At 38.6% G+C, this 27,698-nt stretch overlaps 1 protein-coding gene across 19 annotated transcripts in view; it reads left to right on the top strand.

Moving 5' to 3' along the window:
- The window catches only part of clasp1a (cytoplasmic linker associated protein 1a), a 155,313-nt gene that overhangs the window by 58,785 nt on the left and 68,830 nt on the right, over window positions 1–27,698 (top strand). For 11 of the 19 annotated variants that reach the window (XR_015852710.1, XM_088352995.1, XM_088352989.1 and 8 more), the window contains exons 11-23: window positions 1,557–1,649; window positions 1,792–1,937; window positions 2,775–2,910; window positions 3,093–3,163; window positions 5,136–5,195; window positions 6,306–6,383; window positions 6,473–6,640; window positions 7,613–7,659; window positions 10,543–10,713; window positions 13,789–13,812; window positions 16,902–17,009; window positions 21,983–22,009; window positions 24,222–24,386. Coding sequence is in view for 18 of the 19 variants with exons in the window: in XM_088352995.1 (XP_088209121.1) it covers window positions 1,557–1,649; window positions 1,792–1,937; window positions 2,775–2,910; window positions 3,093–3,163; window positions 5,136–5,195; window positions 6,306–6,383; window positions 6,473–6,640; window positions 7,613–7,659; window positions 10,543–10,713; window positions 13,789–13,812; window positions 16,902–17,009; window positions 21,983–22,009; window positions 24,222–24,386 (1,294 nt within the window). In the remaining variant the exon portion in view is untranslated. The remainder of the gene's footprint in view (window positions 1–1,556; window positions 1,650–1,791; window positions 1,938–2,774; window positions 2,911–3,092; window positions 3,164–5,135; window positions 5,196–6,305; window positions 6,384–6,472; window positions 6,641–7,612; window positions 7,660–10,542; window positions 10,714–13,788; window positions 13,813–16,901; window positions 17,010–21,982; window positions 22,010–24,221; window positions 24,387–27,698) is intronic. The other 8 variants (XM_088352996.1, XM_088352993.1, XM_088352981.1 and 5 more) reach the window with 4 other exon arrangements.

Here is a 27,698-nt window from a genome sequence, read left to right as displayed (position 1 = left end):
TATATTATCAATAATAATAAAACATTTTGCATCAAATTATTTGTTAATTTGTAATGTCATTTCAATGCAAAGCACATTAAATATAAAAGTAAATATTCTCTGATCTACAAAAAAATGTGTCAATTACAAAATAATTTTAGATTTTCATAGATTTAAAGTTGAACAACAACACAGAATCCATGAAAATGCAAAAAAATAAAATATAAATTAAAACTATTACCTCTTCAGTGCTATAAATTAATGATAAAATGCAAAAAATATATATATACATGTGCGGTCCCTTTTCAAGGTTTCTTCATTTTCCTCATGTTGAGGTTTTTGAGTTTTTCCTTGCCCTCATGTTGGTTTGGATCAGGGGATGGTGTAATGATTGTCTGTAGTTTCCAATAATCTTTGAGACTCCTTGTGATAAAGGGCCATACAAATAAACATGACTTGAATTGACTTGACCAATCTATTTTAACCAATTTAGACACAGATCTTCTGAAAAACACATAAAAAAATTGAAACAACTAAAACAAAATGCAAGATCAGCATTTTCTAAGAATGAAAAGATTAAAACCCAACCATCTGTCAACGTGTGTGAGAAAAAAAAAAGAAAAAAAAAAGATTAAAATTAAAATGAGTCAAAATGTGGCTATTTTTTCTGCCTTTTAAACATGCAGTACTTTTTTCCCTTTTTGCCTTTCGTATTTAACTAAATTATTTCTCAACACCTTTAGAACCATTTCTGTGTTCAAGTGTGACATTGCCAGGGTGAGCATGCACTGTTGAAGCAGAATTGCAGAATTATTTTAAGTTTATACCAGACCATTGACACAAAAACATCATGGACCACAGATATTTAGAGTATGTGTTAACAGTAAGATTGTCAGGCAGGACGGAAGGAAAACTGAGATCACTTGCACTCGTTTCTTGGTTTTTATTGGAAGGAAGGCAGGCATGACAAGACGTGAATCTTCGATCCGTTGTTTGACGGATTGTCGAGACTTGTCAGACGGGTGAAGGCTTGGCGGGAATGGTCGCGGAAAGGCGTAGTCGTCGTGTTGTTGGTTGGGGCTGGAGAAGAAAGGCGTCGTTGTGTTCAGAAGAGAGCTCAGGAGTCAGGCGGGCAGGGCAGGTCGTGGGCAGATTCGGAAACGGGTCGGCAACGGAGATCAGGTAGAAAAACAGCAGGCAGGCAAAGAGTCGGAGGTACGGGCTTTCTGAGCAGATGGCAACAGATCGCATAGTACAATCGGATAAAAGTGTTACCGGAAGCTGGGGATTTAAATGTACAGGGTGCGCCAATCAGCTGTCCTGGCTGTTGGCGCCAAATCCTGAACACAGGTGTCCCAGATCCGGGTGATTGTGACAAAGACAGACACTTTATTTTGGTCATCGCAGCTAACTAAAAAATGTTATTTTGATTGGTGCTGGATTTCTACTTTTGAAGGTACTAGAAAAAAATAGAAATTGGCATTGAAAATGCTTGAAAAGTGCTTGAATTAGATCATGAAAAAGGTGTACAATCTCTGGGTGTATCCCTCGTCTAAACATTTACAATTTATCACCAGATTTACTCAAATAGAGAGTTTGAAGACCAGCTGACCAAGATAAGAGAAGTTCTTTCAGATGACAAGCATGACTGGGAGCACAGAGTTGTTGCAGTAAGTGAAACTTTACAAACATGCTCAACTCAAATGTATCAGAGTGGAAGTAAATGACAGATCCACATGGCCAGCACCATTCTTGTCTGCTCGTGTGGCCATCCATTTTAAGATAATGCTGTTTGTCTTGGTCCCTCTTTAGCTGAAAAAGATTCGCTCACTGATGTTGGCCGGGGCAGCGGAATATGAAGCTTTCCCTCAACAGCTGCGTTTACTGGAGGCACCGCTCAAACTGTCTGCTAAAGATCTACGCTCTCAGGTGGTCCGTGAGGCCTGTATCACTCTCGGGTATGTGCTTTTTTTTATCAGTTTGAAAACAATCTACAAGTATATACAACTGTGGAATGAAATAGTTATTTTGACTATCATTGCGTACTGTATTCTGTTATTTTGATTATTGTGAACTGATAACATCATGTTCACTACCGGCCAATCATAATGCTGTCCTTTGATTGCTAGATCCATTAGTGCGGATCTGCTATTGTAAAGTACTACTAGGAGATTTTATAAAAACAAAGGGCTCCAGGTAGAATTTTAGAACAGGCTGGAATTTCTTATCTGAAGTTGATCACTCCCCTGTTCTCCTTGCAAGTTCAAAATCAATTGACGTATTCTCTCCTTATTTTGAAAGACTAGATTTATTTTTTAGAGACTGACAAAAATAATGTGTCAGTGTGAAGTGTAAAAACACTAATTTAAATATCATTTTTATTCCTTTTAAATATGCATCCCAAAACATAATAGCAAAATTAAAAAAAAAAAACACTTATTTATAAACTATAATATATAATTTAATACAAAATCTGGTCCAAATATTTTTTGGTACAGTCCATACATTATGCACTTTACCTCAGTAATACAACACATTTGTTAACGCTACATTTCAAAAAATACAAAACACATGTAATTGAGTAAATCATTTTTTACAAACATTTTGAGTGATTTTTTTTGTAGACTCACATTCAGGCCAGGGAATCAATTATTGATTGATGATGACATATGCTAGGCAAAATTTAAATTATAATTTATGAGGATACAACTAATGACAAATGCAAAACTTTTTGCAAAAATTTTCGATTGATACATATACTCTACAAATAAGGAATCTTCTCTTCTGTTATTCAGACATTTGTCTTCACTGCTGGGTAATAAGTTTGACCATGGAGCAGAGAGTGCCATGCCGATACTGCTGAATCTCGTGCCCAACAGTGCCAAAGTTATGGCTACGTCTGGAATTGCTGCTATCCGTCTTATCCTCAGGGTGAGTAGTTGAGAAACAGGAATTCCCATGTTTATTTTAACATCACTTGATACAGAATGTGCTGTATTATTCAGCTGCTATCCTCTAGTAAGGACCCTTATCCCAAATTATTCCCTTCTATCCAAAACCTGAAAATTCAAAGCCTTAATTTTGATATGTGTTTTCATTATTTTGTCTTACAGCATACACACTATCCGCGTCTTATCCCGATCATTACAAGTAACTGCACCTCAAAATCTGTTGCAGTCAGGCGGTAAGGTGGCATCTGTAGCATTCAATGAGAACAAGCCTATTTAAATTGAATTGTATTTTCTTTTGTTTGAAAGTTTATATTTCGTGATGTTTTAATTTGGAGATATAGTTATTTAACACAGTGACGTGCGGTGAGGTCTGTGTCAGGGGAAATACAGTCATATTTTCAAAGAAATTAAACTACATCATATTCATCATTTGATTCCCAGAGCAAAAAAGAAATATATATATATGCTCTTTTTAAATAAAAGCATCAATCGGGGTTCGTATGGGTGCTTGAAATCATTGAAAATGCTTGAATTTTAAAGTTGTGTTTTCAAGGTCAGGAGAATGTTTGAATTTTGGTTGAAGTGCTTGAAAATGCTTGAAATTGTTACCATTACAATGTTTCTTGGCAGTCTGACTCTTTTGACTTCTATTGTGAGGTGCGATATATGAAGAAATTGTTGTAATGTGACGCTCCCTGCTCGCTAATGGTTGCACACAAGAAGACAGCTTCATTTAGAAATCTGGCTCTTTTGGTTCGCTCACTAAGAAGAACCAGCACTTTCGTCTTTCGTTTTTGATGATATATCATCAATAATAATCAAACATTATGGACCTAGTTAAGTAGTAATAAGTAATTTTATATGTCTTGCAGGGTATCCCTGAAAAACACATGAATTATAAATTAAAATATTCACAGATTTACAAAAGAAATGTGTGAAATACAAAACAATTTGAGCTTTTTACACCATGGGCAGGTTTAAAGTTGAACTACACAAAATCCCTGAAAATGAAAAACCATAAAAGAAAAACTAAAAATATGAACTTTTCAGTGCTATAAATAAATGATAGTTTTAAAAAGATCAACTACTTACAATTCTATTTTAACCGATATAGACGCAGATTCTCTGAAAAAACACACATAAATATATATTAAATTGAGTACAACAAAAAGTAAAAGATCAGCACTCTTTAAGATTAAACAATTGAATGCACTCTACTTTGGAGCAATCAATATCATTAAAATGAAGACACATTTCTTTAATTTTTCCGCTTTTTATAGATAAAGTGCTTTCTTTTTTTCCTTTTCTATTGAACACCATTATAATCCAACACCTATAGAGCCTTTTACGTGTTTGTTAACAAGTGTGATGTATTGTAGATGTACATGCATTGTTAAAGCAGAATTTCAGATTTCATGTCAGTTTCTAGAAGCCCAATGACCCAAAATGATCGTAGATCATAGGTCTGAACAGCTCAAAATAGCACAAGGTACGGGCTAGTACCTAGATAGCAACTTTAAGTCATTAAATCCAACAAAATAAAAAACTTTCTTTTGACCGGCGCTTCTTTTGAAAGTACTGGAAAAATTAAAAAATCGGCCTTGTAAGTGCTTGAAAAGTGCTTTAAATCCGGCCTGATCAATAGATAGGTAATCCTCCATTATGAAATCAAGTCCATGCAATAAAAAATATACTGGATGATTTGACCCACTTTGAGCAAGAAACTGGTTGGTGGGTGCATCTCTTAACCACTAGGGGCTGAGCTGTGTGTCATTTCAGAATCCTTGGTCTCATTATTGCCCCCTGCCATGAGCCAAGAGAATTGTGTGCCTCAGTCATACATTCCATACTAATTGTTTTAATGTTATTGAGAACATAATGTGAATATTCAGCAATTTTGAAAGAACAATCAACAAACTGTGTAACTAAATAAGAAAGAAGGTAACACTTTTGATATAAGCATGTTATACATTTTAAATTTTATATTTTATATTTACATGGGGACAAGTGAGGCACAACTTCACCTGCCTCCCCTGACTGCATGTTACTAGTTTGACATAATGATTCACCTCAGTTATTTAGTTTTATGATATAATGGCTGTATATAATCTATGTAATCAGATGTTGTACGTTCAAAACTTTTTGCTCTGTGATATAACAGCTGTATATAATCATGTGTCATTCTAAACTTTGGTTATTTTCTAGACGCTGCTATCAGTTTTTAGACTTGATGTTACAAGGATGGCACACCAATACATTGGAACGGTAAGCACTGAGTGGCATCATTTTTTTCATTTAAAGCCCTTTCACATTGAACTGTTGATAAACAAAAAAGAGTCTGTATGATGTCACCCGTCACTGAAATATAACATGTCACGTATCATTGCAAAGCTAACCCTCTTGGGATTTTAAAATGTACTCATCACTAAAACATCACGATCAGTCTGAAACAAGATACACAAAAACTACAAAGCTCACCAATAACCTGGTAGTCAGTTCATGTCACGATTTTCTGCAAACATTGTCTCGTTACATCCACGACAGTCCAGTGAATCCAACTTTGTAAAATATTTACTCCAAAACACACGATAATTCAGACAGATACAAAAAAAAATCCTCACACTGTTGAGAAGCAAAGTCGTGTCAGTATGAAGAGACTAGTCACTAAAATATGTCATGCAACCTATCATTGGATAGCTTAAAGTTAAAGTTATTACCCAAAATCTATAGGGCCCTTTCCGTGTATGTAAACAAGTGTGGCGTATTGAAGCTGTGCATGCTTTGTTGAAGTAGAATGTCAATTCATGTCTGTTTGTAACAGCCTATTGACAAAAAAATCAGAGATATCAGATATGAACTGCTCAAAATAGTACAAAATATGTGTTAGCAGTAAGATAGTGACTTTGTTTTAGTCATTAAAGCTATGAAAAAAAAAATAGTTATTTTGATCAGTGCAGGATTTTTTTCTTAGAAGGTACTGGAAAAAATTAAAACTGGCCTTAAAAGTGCATGAATTTGGCCATGAAAAATGTGTACGAACCCTGAGGCTGAAGAAAGCACTGCAGCGCGGATATTATGTGACTTAGGGAGCCTGGGTATTGGTGGTAATCTTTTGTGTACATTATAAGTATATAAATGCTCTTTTCTGCACAATTTTAATGTATTGTATTATCTATGTAAAGTATTTTTATTTTCTATTTCACTATATTTTTAACGTTAAAAAAGGAAAAAATGCTTTAAATGAACAAGATTGTTTAAGTGGGTAAGTGTGAAGCACGTTGTAAAGCGCTTTAAAGGTCTTCAGTTATTTGAAAAGCGGTATATAAATGCAGACTAACCATGACTTATATGTTGCATGTTCCCTCACTGTCTAAGGCATGTGGCTGTTTTGACTGAGACCATCAAGAAAGGTATACATGATGCTGACTCAGAAGCCAGATCCATTGCAAGGAAGTAAGTGTTCAATGAAAATTTCACCCTGTGACGCCGACTTTTAACAGACCTCAACAAAAAAAAATGTTTTTGCTTATCCTTACCATTAGGTGTTATTGGGGCTTCCATGGTCACTATAGCCGAGAAGCAGGGTATCTCTTCCAAGCGCTAGAATCAACGTATCAAAAAGCACTTCAGACTCATTTGAAGAGCTCAGACAGTATTGTGTCTCTTCCACAGTCGGATCGGTCCTCATCCTCGTCCCAGGAGAGCCTCAAGTAAGAAAACATGTACCGTATTTTCACGACCACAAGGCGCACATTAAGGTCTATGATTTTCTTTGAATTTTTTGGCACGCCCTATTGTGCAGTGCGATCTGTGTCTCATATAAAGCTGTTAACGTAGGCCAGGTCAGTGGCCTAAGGGTTGGGCGATCGCCTGGAGACTGGGATTTCCCCGATTCGAGCCTTGGTTGAGGCATGAATTGTCATAATATATTTGGGGGAAATCTGATGTTTTTGTGAGATCTTTCACATTTCAAACTATATGTGACTTGTATTTGTGCACAAAAGAAGACACGTGACGTCACATGCAAAATCTGTCCATTGTTTGCAAAAGTTCTTATGGATGCGAATGCCGTAGCGTATCATTCAGAGGGAAGAAATAGAGAAAGTGCTAGCTAGTTGAAGGAGCAATGGAATTTTCAATGAAAAGATAGCTATACTCGGAAAATGGGACTCAACAAAAGATTTTTTATTTTTTTGAGGAGTTCCCGACTTTTTACCAGGATTTAAGAAGTAGAATGGTGACGAGGATGGATGCCAACCGCCGTTAAACCCCAATGAGAAGAAGAACAAGAAGAAAAAGCCATAGTGTATCGAGCAATTTAAAAATGGCGGCAGACGCAGAGGGCACCCGCGCCCTATCGTATGGTGCACCCTTTGAAGTGTTAAATACAGAAATAGAACCAGCTACGGAGACTGCACCTTTTAACAGGTTGCACCCTATGGTCGTTATATTTTAACTGGAATTATACAGTGTTTTTGCTCATTTAATTTTGGAGGATAGCACAAACGTGCCAATGTTGTGTTTTTGTAAAAGTAAGTAATATTAATCTTTGTGTAAGTGCAAGCGCATGCATATCTGAGTGATGGTAATTTTTTGCATTTTGTTGTCATAGTTTCGTTTGTTAATTTGTGAATCAGATTCAAAAAAATGTTAATATGTTGCTGTTTTTTTCTTCATTACAGCAGACCTCCTTCAGTGAAGACTGCCATCGGTGGAAGCTTAGCAAGAAGTAAGTCAAGTCAAGTCAAGTCATTTTTATTTGTATAGCCCTGAATCACGAAGAGTCTCAAAGGGCTTCACAGATTATTACACTATATTACACAGACTATTTTTCAGCCGACGAGAAGAGTAGGTTATTCATATGCTATGGAGTAGAAGTGAGTTTTAAGTTTAGATTTAAACATTTCCACTGAGGTTGCAGATCGGATCTCAGGGGGAAGAGCATTCCACAGCACCGGTGCCCGGATGGAGAACGCTCTCAAACCAGCAGAACACTTCTTTGCTCTTGGGATCACCAGAAGACCGGCACTCTCAGATCGTAGGCTTCAGACCGGGACATAGGGGCAAATCAGATCTGAAAGATAAGAGGGAGCAAGTCCATGTATGATTTTGTATAATACTAAGAGAACCTTGAAATCACATATAAGGCTAACTGGGAGCCAATGCAGGTTAGCCAAAATCGGTGTTATGTGATCATACTTTTTTGTCCTAGTTAAAAGCCTCGCTGCGGCATTTTGTACCAGCTGAAGAGACTTGATTCTAGACTTCGGGAGACCAGAGAGTAGTGCATTACAGTAATCGAGACGGGAAGTAACAAACGCATGAATTATAAATTCCGCATCAGACTGAGACAGTATTGAACGGATTTTAGCAATGTTACAAAGATGGAAGAAAGCGGTTCTAGTAATTTTCTTTACATGCGTTTCAAAGGATAGATCAGGGTCAAATATGACACCTAAATTTTTAACTGAGTCACACTCTGTGTGATGTGACATTTGTCGATGTTCACAGCAGTTTTTGAGAATAAGTCGCGGCATTTAGATGGACCAATGACTAACATTTCGGTCTTTTCAGAGTTAAGACGCAAGAAATTGAGTGACATCCACTCTTTTATCTCAATGAGGCAGGCCTCCAAATTTCCACAGTTTAGTGTGGGAGATTCCTCCAACGGAAGATATAGTTGAGTGTCGTCTGCGTAGCAGTGGAAGCTGATATTGTACTTGCGAATAATTCACCTAATGGAAGCATGTAAATGCTGAAAAGAAGGGGGCCAAGCACTGAACCCTGCGGAACACCACAGGTAACATTAAAGGGCTCAGATGTCATTTCACCATATTTAACACAGTGCGTCCTATCTGAGAGGTAGGATCTGAACCACGAGAGGACGGTTCCTGAGAGACCAATCCATTTTTCCAACCGTTCTAGTAGGAAATTGTGGTGCACTGTGTCAAAAGCAGCACAAAGATCCAGCAGCAGCAAAAGTGATGAAGCGCCAGAATCCATTGCCAGTAGGAGATCATTTGTTACCTTGATCAGAGCTGTCTCATTAGAGTGGTTAGCCCTGAATCCTGATTGCATGGATTCAAAAAGGTTATTCTCGGATATGAAATCATTCAGCTACTGTGCCACTACTTTTCTCAAGTACTTTAGAAAGGAAAGGTAGGTCTATAATTACTTGAGATTTCTGGATCAAGGTTGGGTCGTTTCAGTGTGGGTTTAATAACGGCAGACTTAAAAGCTGCTGGAACTACACCTGAGGAGAGTGATATGTTTATAATATTTAGAACTGAAGGTGCAAGGACGCCAAAAAGACTTTTAATAAGTGAACCTGGGAGCGGGTCGAACCGGCAAGTTGTCGGTTTGGCCGCATTCACCACCTGTTTCAGATCATCAAGTGACAGTTCACTAAAACCGGACAATATCCCTGGACAGCCACCTTGTCGTGCATCTGTAGATTTCAACCCTTTAATATGTGTGGTATTAATAATTTCTTTAGCAATTTCTTCCTGTATGCATTGAATCTTCTTAGTAAAGAAGACCATTAAGTCATGAGCAGAGTGCGTCGAACTATCTGCGATAGTCTGTTGCCTTGTAAGCGATGCTACAGTGTCAAAAAGGACTTTGGGATTGGTCTTTTGAGACGCAATCACCTTCGAAAGGTAGGCCGATTTTGCAGAGGCAAGGACCGCTTTATACTTTAACAAGCTGTCACACCAGGTTTGATGGAAAACTTCAAGCTTGGTAGCGCGCCATTTTCTTTCCAATTTCCTGCATTGTTGTTTAAGGGTTCTAGTTTCATCAGTAAACCAAGGCGTGCGTCTTTTAGGACGTGATTTTAGCTTTACGGGCGCTATTGAATCCAGGACACTAGTCAGGGTGGTATTGAACTCATTGATGAGTGAGTCAATCATCCCAACATAATAAAAGTAAAAATAATCCTCATATCTTTTTAAAAAAATCTTAAATATTTAACTCCTTCATTGCCTAGCATTTTTGATAGAGCAACCTACAAATTGCCAGCTAACTTGTCCTGACATGCCTGGGTCTGTGATCAAGAGAAAACATACCAGGCACGCTAAAGTGGAAGGCTGAGTGATTAGCTGTAAACATTGGTTCGCCAATCTGGCTCTAAAACAGGAGTGTCTACACTTTTCAATTTGTGAGTTTTGCTGAAATTCTGTTGCACTTTTTCTTTTAAGTTAATTTAGGCCATGTTCGTTGCATTGTATTTTATTCATTTAGGTTATTGTCAAAAGTTACACGGGAGCTATTTATGTTTTTATGTACCTGTACTCGAGTAGTTTTATTTTCTGGCTGTTAGTTTTTGGTTTAAGTAAAAGATTAGCCGTGTAAGTTGTGTTGAAATTCTATTTTTTTTTTTACTGTAAAATGATTTCAAGAAGCTATAAAATTTGTATTTGAATTTCTAACAAATATTCTATCTTTTCTTTTTTGCATTATTAAAAAAGTATTACGCCAATTTTAAGCCTTTACAACAAATGATTGTTGGCTCTAATGCTTATAATTGGTATCGGTATCGACCCTGAAAAACCCATATCGGTCGATTCTTACGATATATCTGACTTGATTCCTGTCTTCTTTGACATTTTAGCAAAACTTGTGAGCACACGGATGCCTATTACTTCTGCGTCTCTGCAGCGTTCACGTAGCGATGTGGATGTGAATGCAGCATCCAGCGCTAAGTCCAGGGTACCTTCTGTACCTTCATCTTCGCCTTTCAGCTCAGCAGCTGCCCTGCCCCCTGGATCTTATGCCTCTTTAGGTAAGGGAAGACTTCTTTCCTTGTATTTTCTAAACTAATACCTGACTGCATTTGCATTGCTAAATAATACTAAATAGAATTTTAGTTTTAGGAAAGACACAATAAAAAGATCAACTGGTGTGGTGAGAGAACTTGCCGAGAGGGTTGATGTAAATGTTCTGAGATGGTTAGGCCAGAGGTCTCCAACGTGATACTTGCGTTGGAGACCTCTGGCCGTGGTGCCCACGGTCCGTAAGGACAATTGAGGTGCTTGCGGACCAATTCTCAAAATAGCTCGCCTGTGCTTGGTCATTGTGATTTTATAGTAAAATTATTTTTTTATCTGTTGACAAAGTCCAACATGGTAACAACATAGTAGTAACACGCTGTTGTTTTATTATTATATATATATATATATATATATATATATATATATATATATATATATCACAGCTATATCCCCCTAGTGGGAGGTGGCTAGAGTCATTTCTGACTCGTTTTGGGAGATTGATTCAGAGGAGAGGATTCCCAGCCCCCTCGCTCAACCCACCTGAGGTGTTGGGAGTCATCAGGTGACCAAACCCCCCAATTCCAACGCCTAATGCTGAACGCCAAGCAGGGAGGCAACGGGTACCAATGTTTAAGTCTTAGGTATGACTCGGCCGAAGCTTGAACCACAACCTCCCCAGTCTCGGGGCGGGCGCTATAGCCCCAAGGCCACCCAAGTTGTTTTAGAAATTCCAATAAATTTTTCATTGGTTTCATGGACAAAAAAAAATCCATCCTCAAAAGGCGGGGATCACGATTGTTGGGGAAATCTAATCTAAGTACAGACGCTTCCCTACTTACGACTATTCGACTTACGAAAAACGGTAGATACGAACATTTTTTTCGGGATGTCAAAAATATCCGGACCTTGCTGTAAGTTAGATTTTGTATTGTGTACACCTTTTTCTGAGTACAGGACAGTATTGACGTGATTCTTTCCGCTGCTACCGGCGTGTGGAGCTGTGAGAGGTCACCCAGCATCCACCCCGAAGAAGAAGCTTCCTCTTACTAGTTTGTGTAAACATTCTGTACTGTATCTCCAGCGCTAACAACTTTGACAATTTTATTGTTTAATATCTTGTGCATCCATTCAATATAGTTAGTGTAAAGTAAAAGAAGAGGCGAGCCGTTTCATTTGAAATGAAAAGTGAAATATGGAAGCTTGATGCTGTTGAGAATATGGTTGGATCGCTTTTTTTCGGCCACTTTTTACCACAGAGGAAGAAGTCCCCTAACTTTTGAAGCTCATCTTCCAAAAGTAAGTTAAGCTTAACTTTAATTATCTTTAAAGAGCATATTATTTATGAAATGTTTACTCGTCCGGAACCTCGTTGGTAAGTAGAGCAGCGTCTGTATTGATATATATTTTTTTTTAAATCAAGAGAGCAGAATGAAAATCAATTTTTCTATTAAAAATAATGTATTTATTCAGGTTTTTTATTTTATTTTACAGGAAATACAAAAAAAATTCCAACTTATGGGTTTTTTAAAGGGAATGAGCAAAAAATGTGCCGTTTTTTTAGCTAGCTATTATATACTAAATGTGTGGCTTTGTAGCTATCTATTTTCCTACTGTTATAGCTATTTAGAAATCTAGCAAGCATTTTACATTTTTGCATGCTCTCCAGCTAACATTTTACCTTTTTGCTCATTTTTGGCCTTCTTTCTAGCTAGCTAGCTAGCTTTGTTTTTAGCTTTCTATCCGGCTATTTAGATGGCTTTTTACTCTTATAGCTAATTATCTAGCCCCTTTTATTTTTTACGCGTCTTCCTTTCTAGCTAACTATTGGGCAACTTTTTAGCTATTTGTTAAGCCATTCAGCTAAGTTGCTATTTTAGAAATTCATATATGGCAGCACGGTGACGCAGTGGTTGGCGCGTGTGCGGCACAGTTCTGAGGTCGTGGGAACCTCCTGCGTGGGTTCAAGTCCAGCTACCGGCCTTACTGTGCAGAGTTTGTATGTTCTCCCCGTGCATGCGTGGGTTTCCTCCGGGCACTCCGGTTTCCTCCCACATTCCAAAGACATGCATTTCAGGTGCCCCTAGGTGTGACTGAGCGAGTGAGTTGTCTGTCCCCCGTGTGCCCTGCGATTGGCTGGCAACCAGTCCCCTGACCACTGCCCGGAGATGGATGGGATAGGCTCCAGCCCCCCGCGGCCCTAATAGTTAAGCGGTACAGCTAATGCGATATATATTTCTGTGTGGGAGGCTAAATTTATATCCACTGCGCATACAGCACAGTAAACAAGCCTTCTTATATACGTATATAATGTAAAAATTAAAAAAAGGATAATAATAATACACTTTACTTTAAAGTGGGTTTCAGGACACTCAAGTTCGCTGTACACAGAATGTCAAACAAGAATAAAACAAGCGAGTAACAAATACCAACTAAAGCCAAAGTAAAGTTTAAATTTGAATTTAGGAAACTACAGAATTACTACATATTTCCTCAAGTTCGATGTTGAATTCTTGAGTGCAGAAATCTGTTTGTTTAGGCAAACGAGGGAGACATTGCATATTGTAGCTGCCTCTGATAGGTCTTCCTCTTCTGTGTTTTCATAGTCGGTATTGCTAGGGGACATGTTCGATCTGTTTCATCCGTCACAAAAATTTCCCCCGCTGAAGTTGAATATGGTCACGTGACTATGCTGCTACGTTTGATTAGTTAAACATCGTAGCGCCTGACAAAGGTCTCCAAGATAATAAAAGCGCCTTCGCGGAGTCAGACGGACGCGTATTTACGAGGAGAGGATCTATTAAGGAACGAAGTAACAACTTCAATGTTGCCAAATGTAGCGGAGTAAAAGTAAAGTTTTTTCTTCACAAATTTACTCAAGTAACAAAAAAGTATAGGGATTTTAAACTATTCCTGGAAGTACAAAGTTTCCCCCAAAATACCAAGGAAAATCTTTTCCTCTCCTTGCTCAAGGTATCCACACGAGCAGATCGGGCACTTTTTGGCCCGCTGCCTAAATTTCAACTAACAATTTCCTCTTTACCGCTTCTTCCACTTGTTGCTGCGTCGCCTTTCGTAATGCCAAAAAGATGGCATCCCTGGTAAAAGTGATGGTAAGACTTATGTGTTTAATTATGTTATATTTATGGTATCTGGAGTTTTTCTAATTTTACTGACAGTTGCATATTTCTTCTCGTGTGGCAAAAGTATTTTTTCGCTACATCAACATCTTCCTACATTCAGTTCCTTTTAAGTGATTCAGAGGTTATTTAAAACTGCATGGACTAACTGCATGGACTTCTTAAAACCCAGACAATAATCTCTCTTTCATACACAATGTTTTATCCTGTCTTGGTGTGCATTTTATCTCTAAGTGTCTGTTTTTAATTTGTTGTTAAGAATTCTCTCTCAAAAAGGATGCAAATTAAATGTAAAGCCAACTATTAACGATATACTATTGATCTGCATGAAAGGTGGGCAAACTAAGCACCTGTCACGAGGAGGGTGAGGTGACCGGACCAGAACGGAGGCAGGAGGCAGGAAGGGAGAACTCAATTGCGTGACGATCAAAAACGTATTTACCAAAATAAAAATTGTCCGAAACTCAGGGACAAGACAGAACAAACAGGCTTTAACAAAAACGTGCAACACAGGTTTCTTCCAACTCAACTAAACAGGACAAGACATAACAGAACGGACAATGTGTAATGAGCCAGCACCCGCAAAACCCACAATCCAGCCTTAAATAGCAGACACGCAATTAGTTGAACTGCTTCAGCTGGTGCCCAGGGGGCGGGGCAGACCGGTCGCCAAGGCGACCATGACAGAGCCCCCCCTTTAAGGGACAGCTCCCGAGGTCCCCTAAAAAGAAAAAATTACTACCTCGCGCCCCGGAATGGTTAGACGCTCACAATTGGGGCAACCCCGCTCCCTCCTCCGAACACGCAGGAACGGGGAGAGGCAGGCGCCATCTGCGTCGGGCGGATAGGAATCGGCGCTCGGCAGGGGGGGTCCGGCGGGCAAACTGGACAGGCGAAAACAGACAGGCAGAACCGGCGAAAACAGGACAGGTAAACAAGGGAGTCGGACAGGCAGGCCGGAGAGTCGAACAGGACAGGCGGAAACAGGACAGGGGGAGTCGAACAGGACAGGCGGAAACAGGACAGGCGCAGTCGGACTGGCAGGCAGCGGAGTCAGGGTCAAACTGGCAGGCAGCGGAGTCGGGGTCGGACTGGCATACAGCGGAGTCGGAGTCGGACTGGCAGGCGGCGGAGTCGGGGTCGGACTGGCAGGCAGCGGAGTCGGGGTCGGACTGGCAGGCAGCGGAGTCGGAGTCGGACTGGCAGGCGGCGGAGTCGGAGTCGGACTGGCAGGCCGCGGAGTCGATCTGGCAGGCCGCGGAGTCGGACTGGCAGGCGTCAAAACCTCCCAGGACCCCATTCGAGGCACAGCATTGGCCACGACGGGCGGGGCCGTGGTTCGAACGGGCAGGGAAGGTTACCTCAATGGGTGCTTGCCAAACGGCGTCCTCCAGCTCTCCCCAAATCACGCTGGGATCGTTCGCTGAGTTCATTTTTGGCTGGCTCATTCTGTCACGAAGAGGCAGGAAGGGAGAACTCAATTGCGTGACGATCAAAAACGTATTTACCAAAATAAAAATTGTCCGAAACTCAGGGACAAGACAGAACAAACAGGCTTTAACAAAAACGTGCAACACAGGTTTCTTCCAACTCAACTAAACAGGACAAGACATAACAGAACGGACAATGTGTAATGAGCCAGCACCCGCAAAACCCACAATCCAGCCTTAAATAGCAGACACGCAATTAGTTCAACTGCTTTAGCTGGTGCCCAGGGGGCGGGGCAGACCGGTCGCCAAGGCGACCATGACAGCACCTAGGGACACATGCGGGCTTTTCCACCTTCCCCACCAAACAAAAATAGTCAAATTACAATTATGACAATATCATAGTAGTAAATAAAATACTATAGATAAAAAAAATTAAAAAATGTTTTTTTTTATTTTTGGTGCCAGTTTTGTCCTTGTTTTCCCTCTGTTTGTTTACAACTAAAATACTACTTTCAGGTATAATAAAAAATGCTAAAGAATCACTCCAAAACTAAATATCAAATTTAGTGGTTGAAAACAGGGAGCAAGTATATTATTTTGCTTTCATTCCATATATAAAAAATGCCATAGAAATATTACAAAAGTACTACTACAGTAATACTAGTGCAGAAATAATACAAATAACTTCTGCTGAAATACTACTACAGTAATAACTGTAGCATCCACCCCAAAGAATAAATCTGGCTTCCTCTTCCTAGTTCGGGTGTAAACATTCAATACTGTATCTCCAGCGCTAAGAACTTTTGACATTTTTATTAATATGTCGTGCATCCATTCAATATGGTTGGTGTAAAGTGTAAAGAAGAGGCCAGCTGTTTCATTTGAAATAAGTGGAAGACGTAAGCTTGATACTGTTGAGAAAATGGTTGGATCACTTTTTTTCGACCAGTCTTTACCACGGAGCAGGAAGTTGCCTAACTCTTGAAGCTCATCTTCCATAAGTAAGTTAATTTTATTCATCTTTGAGGAGCATATTATTTTATGAAATGTTTATTTTTTAGTACAAAACAATACAGGTTACTTATACAAGCCATAAACATACTCTTATAAACCTTAATCATACATACCATACAAAATATAGCACTGAACCAACTTACGAACAATCGTCCTCCAAATTTGTAAGTTGGGCAGCGTCTGTACTTTATTTTAGTCATCAAAGTCAACAAGAAAAACATTCTTTCGTCGGCGCTGGACTTCTTCCTTTAAAACTGGCTTTAAAGGGGCCTAAAAAGTCCTTGACTTTGGCCATGGAAAATCACCTTATTACCAAAATGTAGCCTCTGACTAAAATGAGTTTTACACCAGTGAATACAATCAGTGTCATTATATAATCTAGTTTGAGTTATGGCATGTCTGCTAAGTTCAAAGTCTATAGGTATTCTTAAGTATATGTATTAGTTTGTTTTGTTTATCTACTGGTATGTGTGTGTGTGTTTATTTTTCGGGTCAAAGATGTTCACTCAATAACAGCTCCCGAAATTGTTACGTTTAAATTTAAGATAAATCTAACCACTCAGATTGTATATTCTCACCTTACATCTTCTTTTCACGCTACCCTGCTGTCATGTTCAGGTCGTGTACGTACCAGAAGACAAAGTTCTGGCAGTAGCAGCGGAGCCAGTCCTTCAGTGGTGGATAACAGAGGTCGGAGTCGAGCAAAAGTGGTTTCTCAATCTCAACGTATGTAAATCATTTATATTAAATTGTCTATATCATGGGTCTCCAATGTGGTGCCCCCTAAAGACACCTGAGTTTCCCTCGGACCTGTTGTACAAATAGCTTAGCAGTGCTGGGTCTTTGTAATTCTCTCGAAAGATGATTTTTTTTTTTTGTGGTAGACAGAGTCTATTTAACCCTATTTCCAATAATTAATTGTTGTATTGCATGGTGAAATGTGTCTTTAAAAAGTTTGAAATTAAATATTTCCTCCATCAAGTATTTGTTAACAATGCCCAACTGAGTTCAAAGAGTCTTTTTAGACTTTTTATATCTGCTTTTATCTTACTTTTATCATTGTTTTTTCGGCCACAGAGCGCCTGGCTGAAAATGGTGAAAGTAAGAATAGGACTGTTTCAAGTACAGTCCAAATTCCAATCCAAACCCGCAAAAAAAAAAAAAAAAAAAAAAAAAAAGAAAGACACGTACATGCACGCGGAGCTTGACAGAGGCTGCAATGATGATTTCAGCCAGAACATGGCAAAAGCACGTTGAATATTTTGCAGCTTAGGACAGGTGCAATCGACATTTCGTTCTGTGTACATTGTTACACAGAATGACAATACAAGGAAATTATTTTTTTTTATTATTTTAACATGGTCATAACATAGTAACAACATAGTAACAACATAAGTTGTTACCTAAGAACCTCATATCAGACTGGGTGCGCTAATTAGTAACAAAAAGTACCTCTCAGCTTGAAAAAGGTTTGAGACCCCTTGTCTATACAGTAATCCCTCGGTTATCGCGGTTAATGGGGACCAAAACCACCCGCGAAAAGTGAAAATCCGTGAAGTAGCGACGCCCCTTCAAAAATGCTTGAAAAAAATAAAAATAAAAATAAATATATATGCTAAATATATATATATATATATATATATATATATATATGTACCGTATTTTCCGCACTATAAGGCGCACCTAAAAGCCTTTATTTTTTTCAAAAGCTGACCATGCGCCTTATAATACAGTGCGCCTTATTTATGGAACAAAATTTATTCGCAAAGTCTTGCAACTAACTTGCAGCCGCCGACTAGATTTTCCCCCGAACGCCAAGTAGACCGCGGTGTATGCTGGGATTTATTTGCCGGCGTTTCATTGGCTAACCAATGTGTCAATCATCATTTGAATGGATCACTATTGGCTAAAGTTATTCGGAGGTCAAGGGGAGAATCCTTTTTATCATATACAGGCTGGCATTGGCTTGAACGGCAAAACAAAGCCTGCAATTGGCCAAAAAAGACGTGTCAATCATCAGTTGAATCGATCACTATTGGCTAAAGTTATTCAGAGGTCAAGGGGCGGATCCTTTTTATCATTTACAGGCTGGCATTGGCTTAAACAGCAAAACAAAGCCTGCAATTGGCCGAAAAAGATGAATGCGTATAGCACGTGGCTGACGGCACACAGAAAGCATTTTTTTTACTATTTTGTATTTGTAAATATTTTATTCTCCTGGATTTACTAAACTCACGGATATAAGAGGACCATGGCTGCACATTATTATGAACACAACAACTTCGGTGAGCTACTCTGGCTATATATATTATCCCTGTATCTTGTTTCAGACTGAACTCGATGTTTCTGTGATAAGCGGTGCAGATAATGGATGGAATGGAGTGTCTATTTTTAAATTAAACTCAATTCCAAGTGTTTATTGTCATATAAACAGTAAAGTTGCGGGCGAAAAAGAAAATCGAAACTAAGGAATGGTTGGCATTTCTTGAATACCAAGACTTTAACCTTCCGAATGATGGAACGATGCATTTGAGTGACATCGTACGGACACAGCATCCGCACAGGTTCTCGACACGTATTTGCGTCTTTGAAAGCTTTCGGAATGTTAAGGGGGTAATAAGTTTGACTGAACTATCTGACTGTTTTGTCGACGTTCCCATTGTAGCGCCTTATAATCCGGTGCGTCTTATGTATGTCAAAAATATGACCAAAAACTATTTTTTCGGGGTGCGCCCTATAACCCGGTGCGCCTTATAGTGCGGAAAATACGGTGTATATATATATATATATATATATATATATATATATATATATATATATATATATATATATATAATTTTATTTTATTATTATTATTTTTTAGACCTGCGAAGCTCTAAACCCGCGAACGTGGAACCGCGAAGTAGCGAGGTCCCACTGTATTGAGTATGAGCTTTTTCCTATATCTGCTAATGATTATGCAGCATTTCTCACAAACAAAAGTCTTTGTGTTTGTTTAGGAATACATGTCCCTACAATACGTATATTGGCCTTTTGGGTTGAATTGTGCCTGTGTTTGTATGAATATATATTTTCTCACATTTTGTGTTTGAAACCAAATCTACTGTCGTTTAAGTGTGGTGCCCTATGATTTCCTTGATGCTGTAAAAAAACTAACACACTCACACTGATCATCAAGCATAAAAAACTGATTTTGTCTAACTGGAGTAAGGCTTTAACTAACGTTTTTTTCACAATTGTTAAATCGGTCAATTATTTTTTTGATTAATCTATGAATTGCATTTCTTAAAGACATTTTTTATTTCCTCCTCTTTATTCAAACATTGAAGTTTTGGACGGATAAGGAAAACAGCAAAAAACAACAGAATATTCTTTAATATAAAACAAGTGTTTGTCAATTAACTTGAGAATAAAAATAAATACATAAATATGTATGCTATACATTTGCAAATATGTAAGATACGCTTTTCCTACCACCTTATCCAAAGATCATATTATATTTGGTGTTATACAAAATAAAAAAGACAGAGCGTGTGGCAAATTTTAATATTCACATGAAAATTATCAAAAATGTAAACCCACTTTTCAAAATGTTGGCTTAAATCTTTGAAAATGATAAACATTTCCGATATGAAAATTATAATAATGCTTAAGAATGTGCCTCTTGTACGGAGTAAAACATTTATTTATTTTATGTACTTATTTTCGTTTTTTTTCTCTACTTCTGCTACTTTGTGTTCCCTTGAAAATTATTAACTTTGGTTCATGATGAAAGAGTCTAACAAAGTTGAAACTTTCATGCCACTTTAGTTCATAATGATGCAATGTTCAATAAAATATTATTTGAAAAAATATACGATAGCCCTATGCCGGACCAAAGTGGTAGTACAACTCTCAGCGTCACAACGGAATTGGGTGATTTTTTATTTAAATTGATTTAACATTCACTTAGTGGCTCAAAAATCATGTGATAAAACAAATCGTTGATCTAATTAGTTGTCAACACTTAATAGATAGATAGATAGATAGATAGATAGATACTTTATTCATCCCCGTAGGGAAATTCACACTTCCAGCAGTCTACCCTGTTGTTTATTAACAGATGAACATGATGCCCTAGGGGTGCTTGTAGCGAAGTGGATGACGTCACGCCAGTCTAAAAATTCGACATCCCTGCGGCAGATGGAAAACTTTTCTTTGTGAAAATCCAGGGATACACCACCTCGTGTTAGCAAGTCCGCCTCCTCTCCGATTCTCCCCGGCTTTCGTGTCTCTGTTTAGCGGCGTTGAAGCCGGATTGCTCCGGGTAGCTCCGGGTGGCTACACGTTAGCGTCCGGAATGCTAAACGTGAGCCACGTTTCCGCAAAACACAGCAACTGCGCTCCCTGTGCGCTTCGATGTTTTCCACCAGCACTCGATGATCTTATTTGGTCGTGAGTTCGCATTTACCATGATTACGGATGGTACCGAAGACTTATAACGCCGCTAGCCGCTTCGCTAGCTCCGGCTTTTCCTCCACGATAGGCCCCTTCATCACGCCGGCACGAGAAATCTTCAGGGCAAGGAGTTGAAAATCCTTGAATACACGCATTTCTTGTGCGTTAAAACCCATGTCCATAGGATAGAAGTAATCCATAGTGTAGTTGTCAAAACGGGAAGAAAAAACACCGAAGATAGGAGCAGGCAATAAAACAACAGGGCAGCTGCTGGAAAAGGCAGCCGCTCGTGGCAGCGCCGCTTTGCACTATATGCAATAATCAATTTTAATGTATTTTAACGATTAGTTGTTTGTTGCAGCCCTAAACTAAAGACTTTTACACTTGTAGCTTTTAAAGACGGTCATGTGCAGATCATAATTAATACCATCTTACAAATATTATTTAAAATAAACAACAGTTATCTATTTGGTGATCGATGGATTGATAACGGAATTTTATTCAAACTGACTTGTTAAAAAAACAGGGGTCTCCAACATGGTCGACGAGGGCACCAGGGTTCTCCTTGAGGACAGCTAAGGTGCCTTTGGACCTGTTCTGAAAATAGCTCATCAGTGCTGGGCATTGTGATTTTCTAGTCAAATTAATTTTTTTTAGTGGTCAACCTGATTCCAACCTCTCTGTTTTTTTTATTTTTTTCACTTCCCTTCTCTCTCATTTTCTCCCCCTTCTCTTTCTGTCTTTTGTTTTCTCTTCCTCTCTCTTCCTTTCTGTCTCACTATATTTCTCTCTAGGTTTCCCTTTTCTCCCTCTGTCTCTCTCTTTCTTCTTCTTTTTCTTTCTCCCTCTCCCTCCCTCTTCCTCTATCTCCCTCTCTCTCTCTTTCTTTCCCTCTCGCATTCTCCCTATTCTCTCTCTCTTCCTCTTGTTCTCGCTCTTCCTCTCATTATTTCTCCATTTCTTTCTCTCTCTTTCTTTCACTCTTATTTTTTCTTTCTCTCTTACTTTTTCGCTCTCTCTTTTTCTTTTGCTCTTCTTTTGTTATTTTAGAAATACCATTCAAACTAGGTGCCCTTTGCGCTACTTAGTTGCAAAAAGTAGCTCTCAGCTAATTGAAAAAGTTCGAGACCCCTGTTATAACATATACAGCGTCTGGGTGTCATAGGGTGCTTAGAATGCATGCTACATACAATCAATAAAACTTTATGTCTCATTTGGAATGTTTTTGATCTCCGGTTGTCTTGCCTGCTTCCATCATTCAGGATCCAGATCAGCTAATCCCGTCAGTGGTAAGGCTTCATCCAACCACACGCTGGATGGCTAAATACCTATTCCTTAAACCTACATAACTTTGACCCCCTTTGCTTCTATTTCACCACTTGGTTGCATGCCTTTATTGTGAATGGTTGTTGATAAGAAGCTGATCAGGGAACCTTAAAAATGTGTGTGGCAGATCCTTTGTCTTGTTCGTTTTTTCTGGCAACTGGGAACATCCATCGTCGAGTTCAGACTGTATGTGTGTTTGTCTATTATCTTTATTTTCTTTTTGTCCTAACGTTATTTGTAGCTAAAATTACAGCATATAAAGCCTCTTTGCATTTCAGTTAGAGGAAGTGAATACTTGCATACTTGATTGTAGACAATGATTGGGAAAATTTTGGTTGAGATAATGCGGCAACTATTAGTTTGGATATAGTGGGAGGAAAAAGTACTGTAAATTACAAGCCTCTACCTTTTTGGTACAAACATGTTGACTTACCGTATTTTCACGACTATAAGGCACACATAAAAGTGCCCTAACACACGGTGCACCCTGTGTGTCATATAAAGCAGCGGGCGTAACGTCACAAGCACAAGATCTAGGAAAAAAAAGGAAAATACATAACAATTTTAGATTTTTACACACTGGATAAATTAACAAACAACAAAAATACCTGAAAAGGCAAAACAATAAAACATAAATCAAAATGATAATTTTTCAGTGTTATAAATAAATGCTAAAAATGCTACAAAAATAAGAATTTACAATTCTATTTTAACTAATTCAGACACAGATTCTCTGAAAAACTTGCAAAAAATATAAATAAAATTAAGTAAAACAAAAAGCAAAAGTTCAGCAGTCTCTAAGATTTAAATATTAAATCCACTCTACTTGATTGAAATGAGTTGAAATTTGGCTCATTTTTTTGCTTTTTATACATACAGGACCTTCTTTCTTTTATGTCTTCTCAATTGATCTCCATTATTACCCAACACCTATAGAGCCTTTTGTGTGTTTGTAAACAAGTGTGACGTATTGAAGCTGCGCGTGCATTGTTGAAGCAGAATGACAGAATTTATGTCAGTTTATAGCAGACCATTGAGACAAAAAGATCATAGATCATAGATAGGAACAGCGCAATAAAGCACAAAGTAGGTACTAGCAGAAAGATAGCAAATTTATTTTAGTCATCAAAATCAACGACAAAAAAAAAATTATTTGGATTGTCGCTTGATTTCTTTCTTTGAAGGTACTGGAAAAATAGAAAAATTGGCTTTGAAAGTGCTTAAATTTGGCCATGAAAAAAAGTTTACGAACAGCAGCGGGCGTAACGTCACAAGCACAAGATCTAGGAAAAAAAAGGAAAATACATAACAATTTTAGATTTTTACACACTGGATAAATTAACAAACAACAAAAATACCTGAAAAGGCAAAACAATAAAACATAAATCAAAATGATAATTTTTCAGTGTTATAAATAAATGCTAAAAATGCTACAAAAATAAGAATTTACAATTCTATTTTAACTAATTCAGACACAGATTCTCTGAAAAACTTGCAAAAAATATAAATAAAATTAAGTAAAACAAAAAGCAAAAGTTCAGCAGTCTCTAAGATTTAAATATTAAATCCACTCTACTTGATTGAAATGAGTTGAAATTTGGCTCATTTTTTTGCTTTTTATACATACAGGACCTTCTTTCTTTTATGTCTTCTCAATTGATCTCCATTATTACCCAACACCTATAGAGCCTTTTGTGTGTTTGTAAACAAGTGTGACGTATTGAAGCTGCGCGTGCATTGTTGAAGCAGAATGACAGAATTTATGTCAGTTTATAGCAGACCATTGAGACAAAAAGATCATAGATCATAGATAGGAACAGCGCAATAAAGCACAAAGTAGGTACTAGCAGAAAGATAGCAAATTTATTTTAGTCATCAAAATCAACGTCAAAAAAAAATTCTTTGGATTGTCGCTTGATTTCTTTCTTTGAAGGTACTGGAAAAATAGAAAAATTGGCTTTGAAAGTGCTTAAATTTGGCCATGAAAAAAAGTTTACGAACCCTGATTCTAAATTCTGAGCATACCGCTCTTAATGAAATGCACTCTATAGTAGGAAATAACAGTATGTTTGAAATTTCTTTAGTTTTGCCATAAATTGTTATCCTACTTTCTATTTAGGTATTGTTCATGCTTTTGTATACATGTGTTTGTGACCTGGTGCATTCTATCAACAGCTGGCAGTCGTTCTAGCTCCCCAGGCAAGCTGTTTGGACACTGCAGCTACGGTCGGATTCCTCGAGCAACGGTGTCTGTCTCCAACACACCAACTGACAAACGCAGTCGGATCCCTCGAAGTCAAGGGTGCAGCCGAGAAACAAGCCCCAGTCGAACAGGCTTAGGTATGCTAAGGATATTCATGCACACACTTTGTATTGACTTCTTTTTTTCCACTAAATTCTAATACAGGTAGACTTGCACTTATGTACCTACAGTAACCCCTTGTCTTTTACTGAATTTGTATTTCAACCATAAATTATTTTTTTACTCTACAATAAAATACATTACAATGCATAAGAGAAACAAAAGAAACAGAAATCATTTACAGGGCCAAACCAATGTTTAACCCCTCAATGTAAGAACAATGACGGGTGGATAATTAACAGAATAGAATAGAATATACCTTTATTGTCATTGTTACAACATGGGTTGAATATATTGTGACAACGAAATTGGACGTGGCACTCCAGTACCACATTTTACATTGAGGATAAAGAAATGAAATGATCTGCATTCATATAGTGCTTTTCAAGTCAAGCCTTCCCAAAGCGCTTTACAGTGTGCTTCACATTTCCCAATAGCGGCCATGCAGCCATGTAAGGCACTAAACTGCTTATTGGGGGTATTAGGGGTTCAGTGTCTTACCCAAGGACACTTCGACATATAACACGGAGGAGCCGGGATTCAAACTGCGATCTCTTGATCCCAAGACGAGCGCGCTACCTCCTGAGCCACTGCCCCGTATTAAAGATATCGATTTCTTATTTGAATTAATTTTATTTGTATAAAAAATAGACAACAGGATAAAGCAATAGAAAAATAGACAAAAGTGAAATAACTAAAAAAGAAACCTACATTAACTATTTTTTTCCCTGATACACATGTTAAAATGTAATAGAATCAGTATAATTAACAATCATTGGAATGTGCAAATTCTTATAGCAAATTGCAGCTGAAATGATATTAAAATATAAATGGACAAATATTTATAGAAAAAGACAGTCAAATAAATCAATAATTCAAAAAGAATTGACAAACTATTTTCTCTTGGAGATATTGTTTTCTCATCTGAAGTATTGCCATTAAACTGCAGTGTGTAATAGTCTGTGCAGCCCTTTGAGACTCTTTGTGATTAAGGGCGTCACAAATAAACATGACTTGACAACATTCAAGTTGGCAAATAGTTCCTTAGTTAGCTACCGCTAACTGTTAGCAAGCCCACTTGACATTGTGGAAAAGGAGAACTCTTTTATCGACTTATGAGTCAACGAATTCACTTTGGACTTAGAGTAACGCAAATTGTGAACATGGTCCATGCAATTAAATGGTTGCAAAAAGGTCTGTTATCACCATGCTAACACAAGCAGCTAACACGAGCAGCTAACTTGTATGACATAGATCAACAAGAATTAATTGGCAGCTTTACGTTTTGAACATTGTAAGCAGGCTATGAGGCAAAAAAGAGTGTTTAAAAATACAAACAGGGATACAATATTAAACTCTTTAACATATTTAATTAAATCGCTTATGCTTAGATTATAGCAAGTATCTTATAAAGGACAAATAGCAAAATCCTACTAAAAAAACAAAGAGATAAAGGTACAAAGAAGATGTTTGTACTGTCCTTGATTGCATAGGCTTTGTTTTCCTTCAGAGGGGGATGTATGAGGGGGTGAGGGACAGACAGAGATGGCCGGATCCAACTAGATGTTTGATCTTACTGTACACACGGTCCAGTGTTTTTTCCCTAATTGCTCAGTCCACGTATTGAATGAATTTGGGAAGTACAGTCCTTAAGCATGCCCGATTAAAGTAGCCGGCGACAATAAAAACTCCGTCGGGGTGTGCGAGCTGCTGTTTATTGATAGCAGCGGGCAGGATATTTTGTGCTATGCTAAGGTTAGCATCCGGTGGAACGTTAGCATCCGGTGGAACGTAAACAGCAACCACAATGACCACAGTTAGCTCTCTCGGTAGATAGAAGGGTCTACACGATACTGCTAGAAACTCTATATCGAGTGAGCAGTGTGTGTCAATGATTCGGCTGTTATTGTAGCGCATGTAGCCCTGTTTTTACCGGAGTCTCTGTCTCGTTCGTGCCGGTGAAGCATGCATCCTGCTAGTTGGACTGCGGCGTCGGGGAAGCCAAGACTCCGTGATGACAAAAAAACTCTAAATTTGGACGAAGCTGTTGGTGGCGATCCGAAGCTCAATTTCACTCATTTTGTGGACGATGGATCTGGCGTTGGTCAGGGACATGCTTGGGAGCGCTGGTCTGTGTGGTCGCCTTCTTAGCTTAGGCCCGACCGGCAGCCTTTTTCTTTTGCTCCGTCGTTGTCGGTAGGCAGATCACCCAGGGAGATCCGGTGGTCTCTGTATATCCCTCGGGATGTTGTGGATGTTATTGTAGTTGTGAAAGGAGTCGAAGGGAAAATATGAGGGATAAAAGAACACTGAAAAATAAAAGACAAACTGGAGCCCCTGAAGCCGCTGCACTCGCGCGCGCCGCCACCTTGGAACCCCTTAAAAGTTGATAAACAAAGTTCTGTCTGTACGTTGTCACCAAACACTGAAATACATCCCATATCAATGGAAGCTGAAACTCTTGAGATTTAAGAGACGCTGACCATTTCAAAATGTACTCATCACAGAAAGTCTGAAACAAGATACCTGAAAACTATAAAGCCAGCATAGCTCACCAACTATGTCCCCTAGAAGTCATGAAATGAGTAGAAATTCCGTAAATATGGTGTGGTTACATTCATGAAACTCCAGTGAATCCGACCATGTAAAATATTTAGCCCAAAACACACGATATCGCAAACTGATAAAAAAAAGCAGCCTAAAAGCCTTTCTGCATCGTTTGACGATCCTTGTTGTAATCTGTTCATTCCGCTCCATGATTTCTTTTTGAAGTCAACAAACTCATGAGATGATTTCCAATATGGGTGTTAACCTCTGAACTTTTGAATGACACCACTCTCAACGATTTGCAAGATTTTTTTCACAGTATTTAGCCTACGATAACTTTTAAAGGTGGGCAGCACGGCGGCGCAGTGGATAACGCGTGTGCGGCACAGTTCTGAGATCGTGGGAACCTTCTGCGTGGGTTCAAATCCAGCTACCGGCCTTACTGTGCGGAGTTTGTATGTTCTCTCCGTGCTTGCGTGGGTTTCCTTCGGGCACTCCGGTATCCTCCCACATTCCAAAGACATGCATTTCAGGTGGATTGGCTGGTCCAAATTGTCCCTAGGTGTGAATGCGCGAGCGAGTTGTCTGTCCCTGTGTGCCCTGCGATTGGCTGGCAACCAGTTCAGGGTGTCCCCTGCCCACTGCCCAATGATTGCTGGGATGGGCTCCAGCACCCCCGCGACCCTACTGAGGATAAGCGGTGCAGCTAATGAGATGAGATGAACTTATAAAGGTCTGAAATG

The sequence above is a fragment of the Urocampus carinirostris genome, chromosome 14, assembly GCF_059441175.1.
Source record: "Urocampus carinirostris isolate Australia breed hairy pipefish chromosome 14, RoL_Ucar_1.0, whole genome shotgun sequence".
NCBI classification, from domain to species: Eukaryota; Metazoa; Chordata; class Actinopteri; order Syngnathiformes; family Syngnathidae; genus Urocampus; species Urocampus carinirostris.
This window is presented reverse-complemented; position numbering and strand designations above follow the sequence as displayed.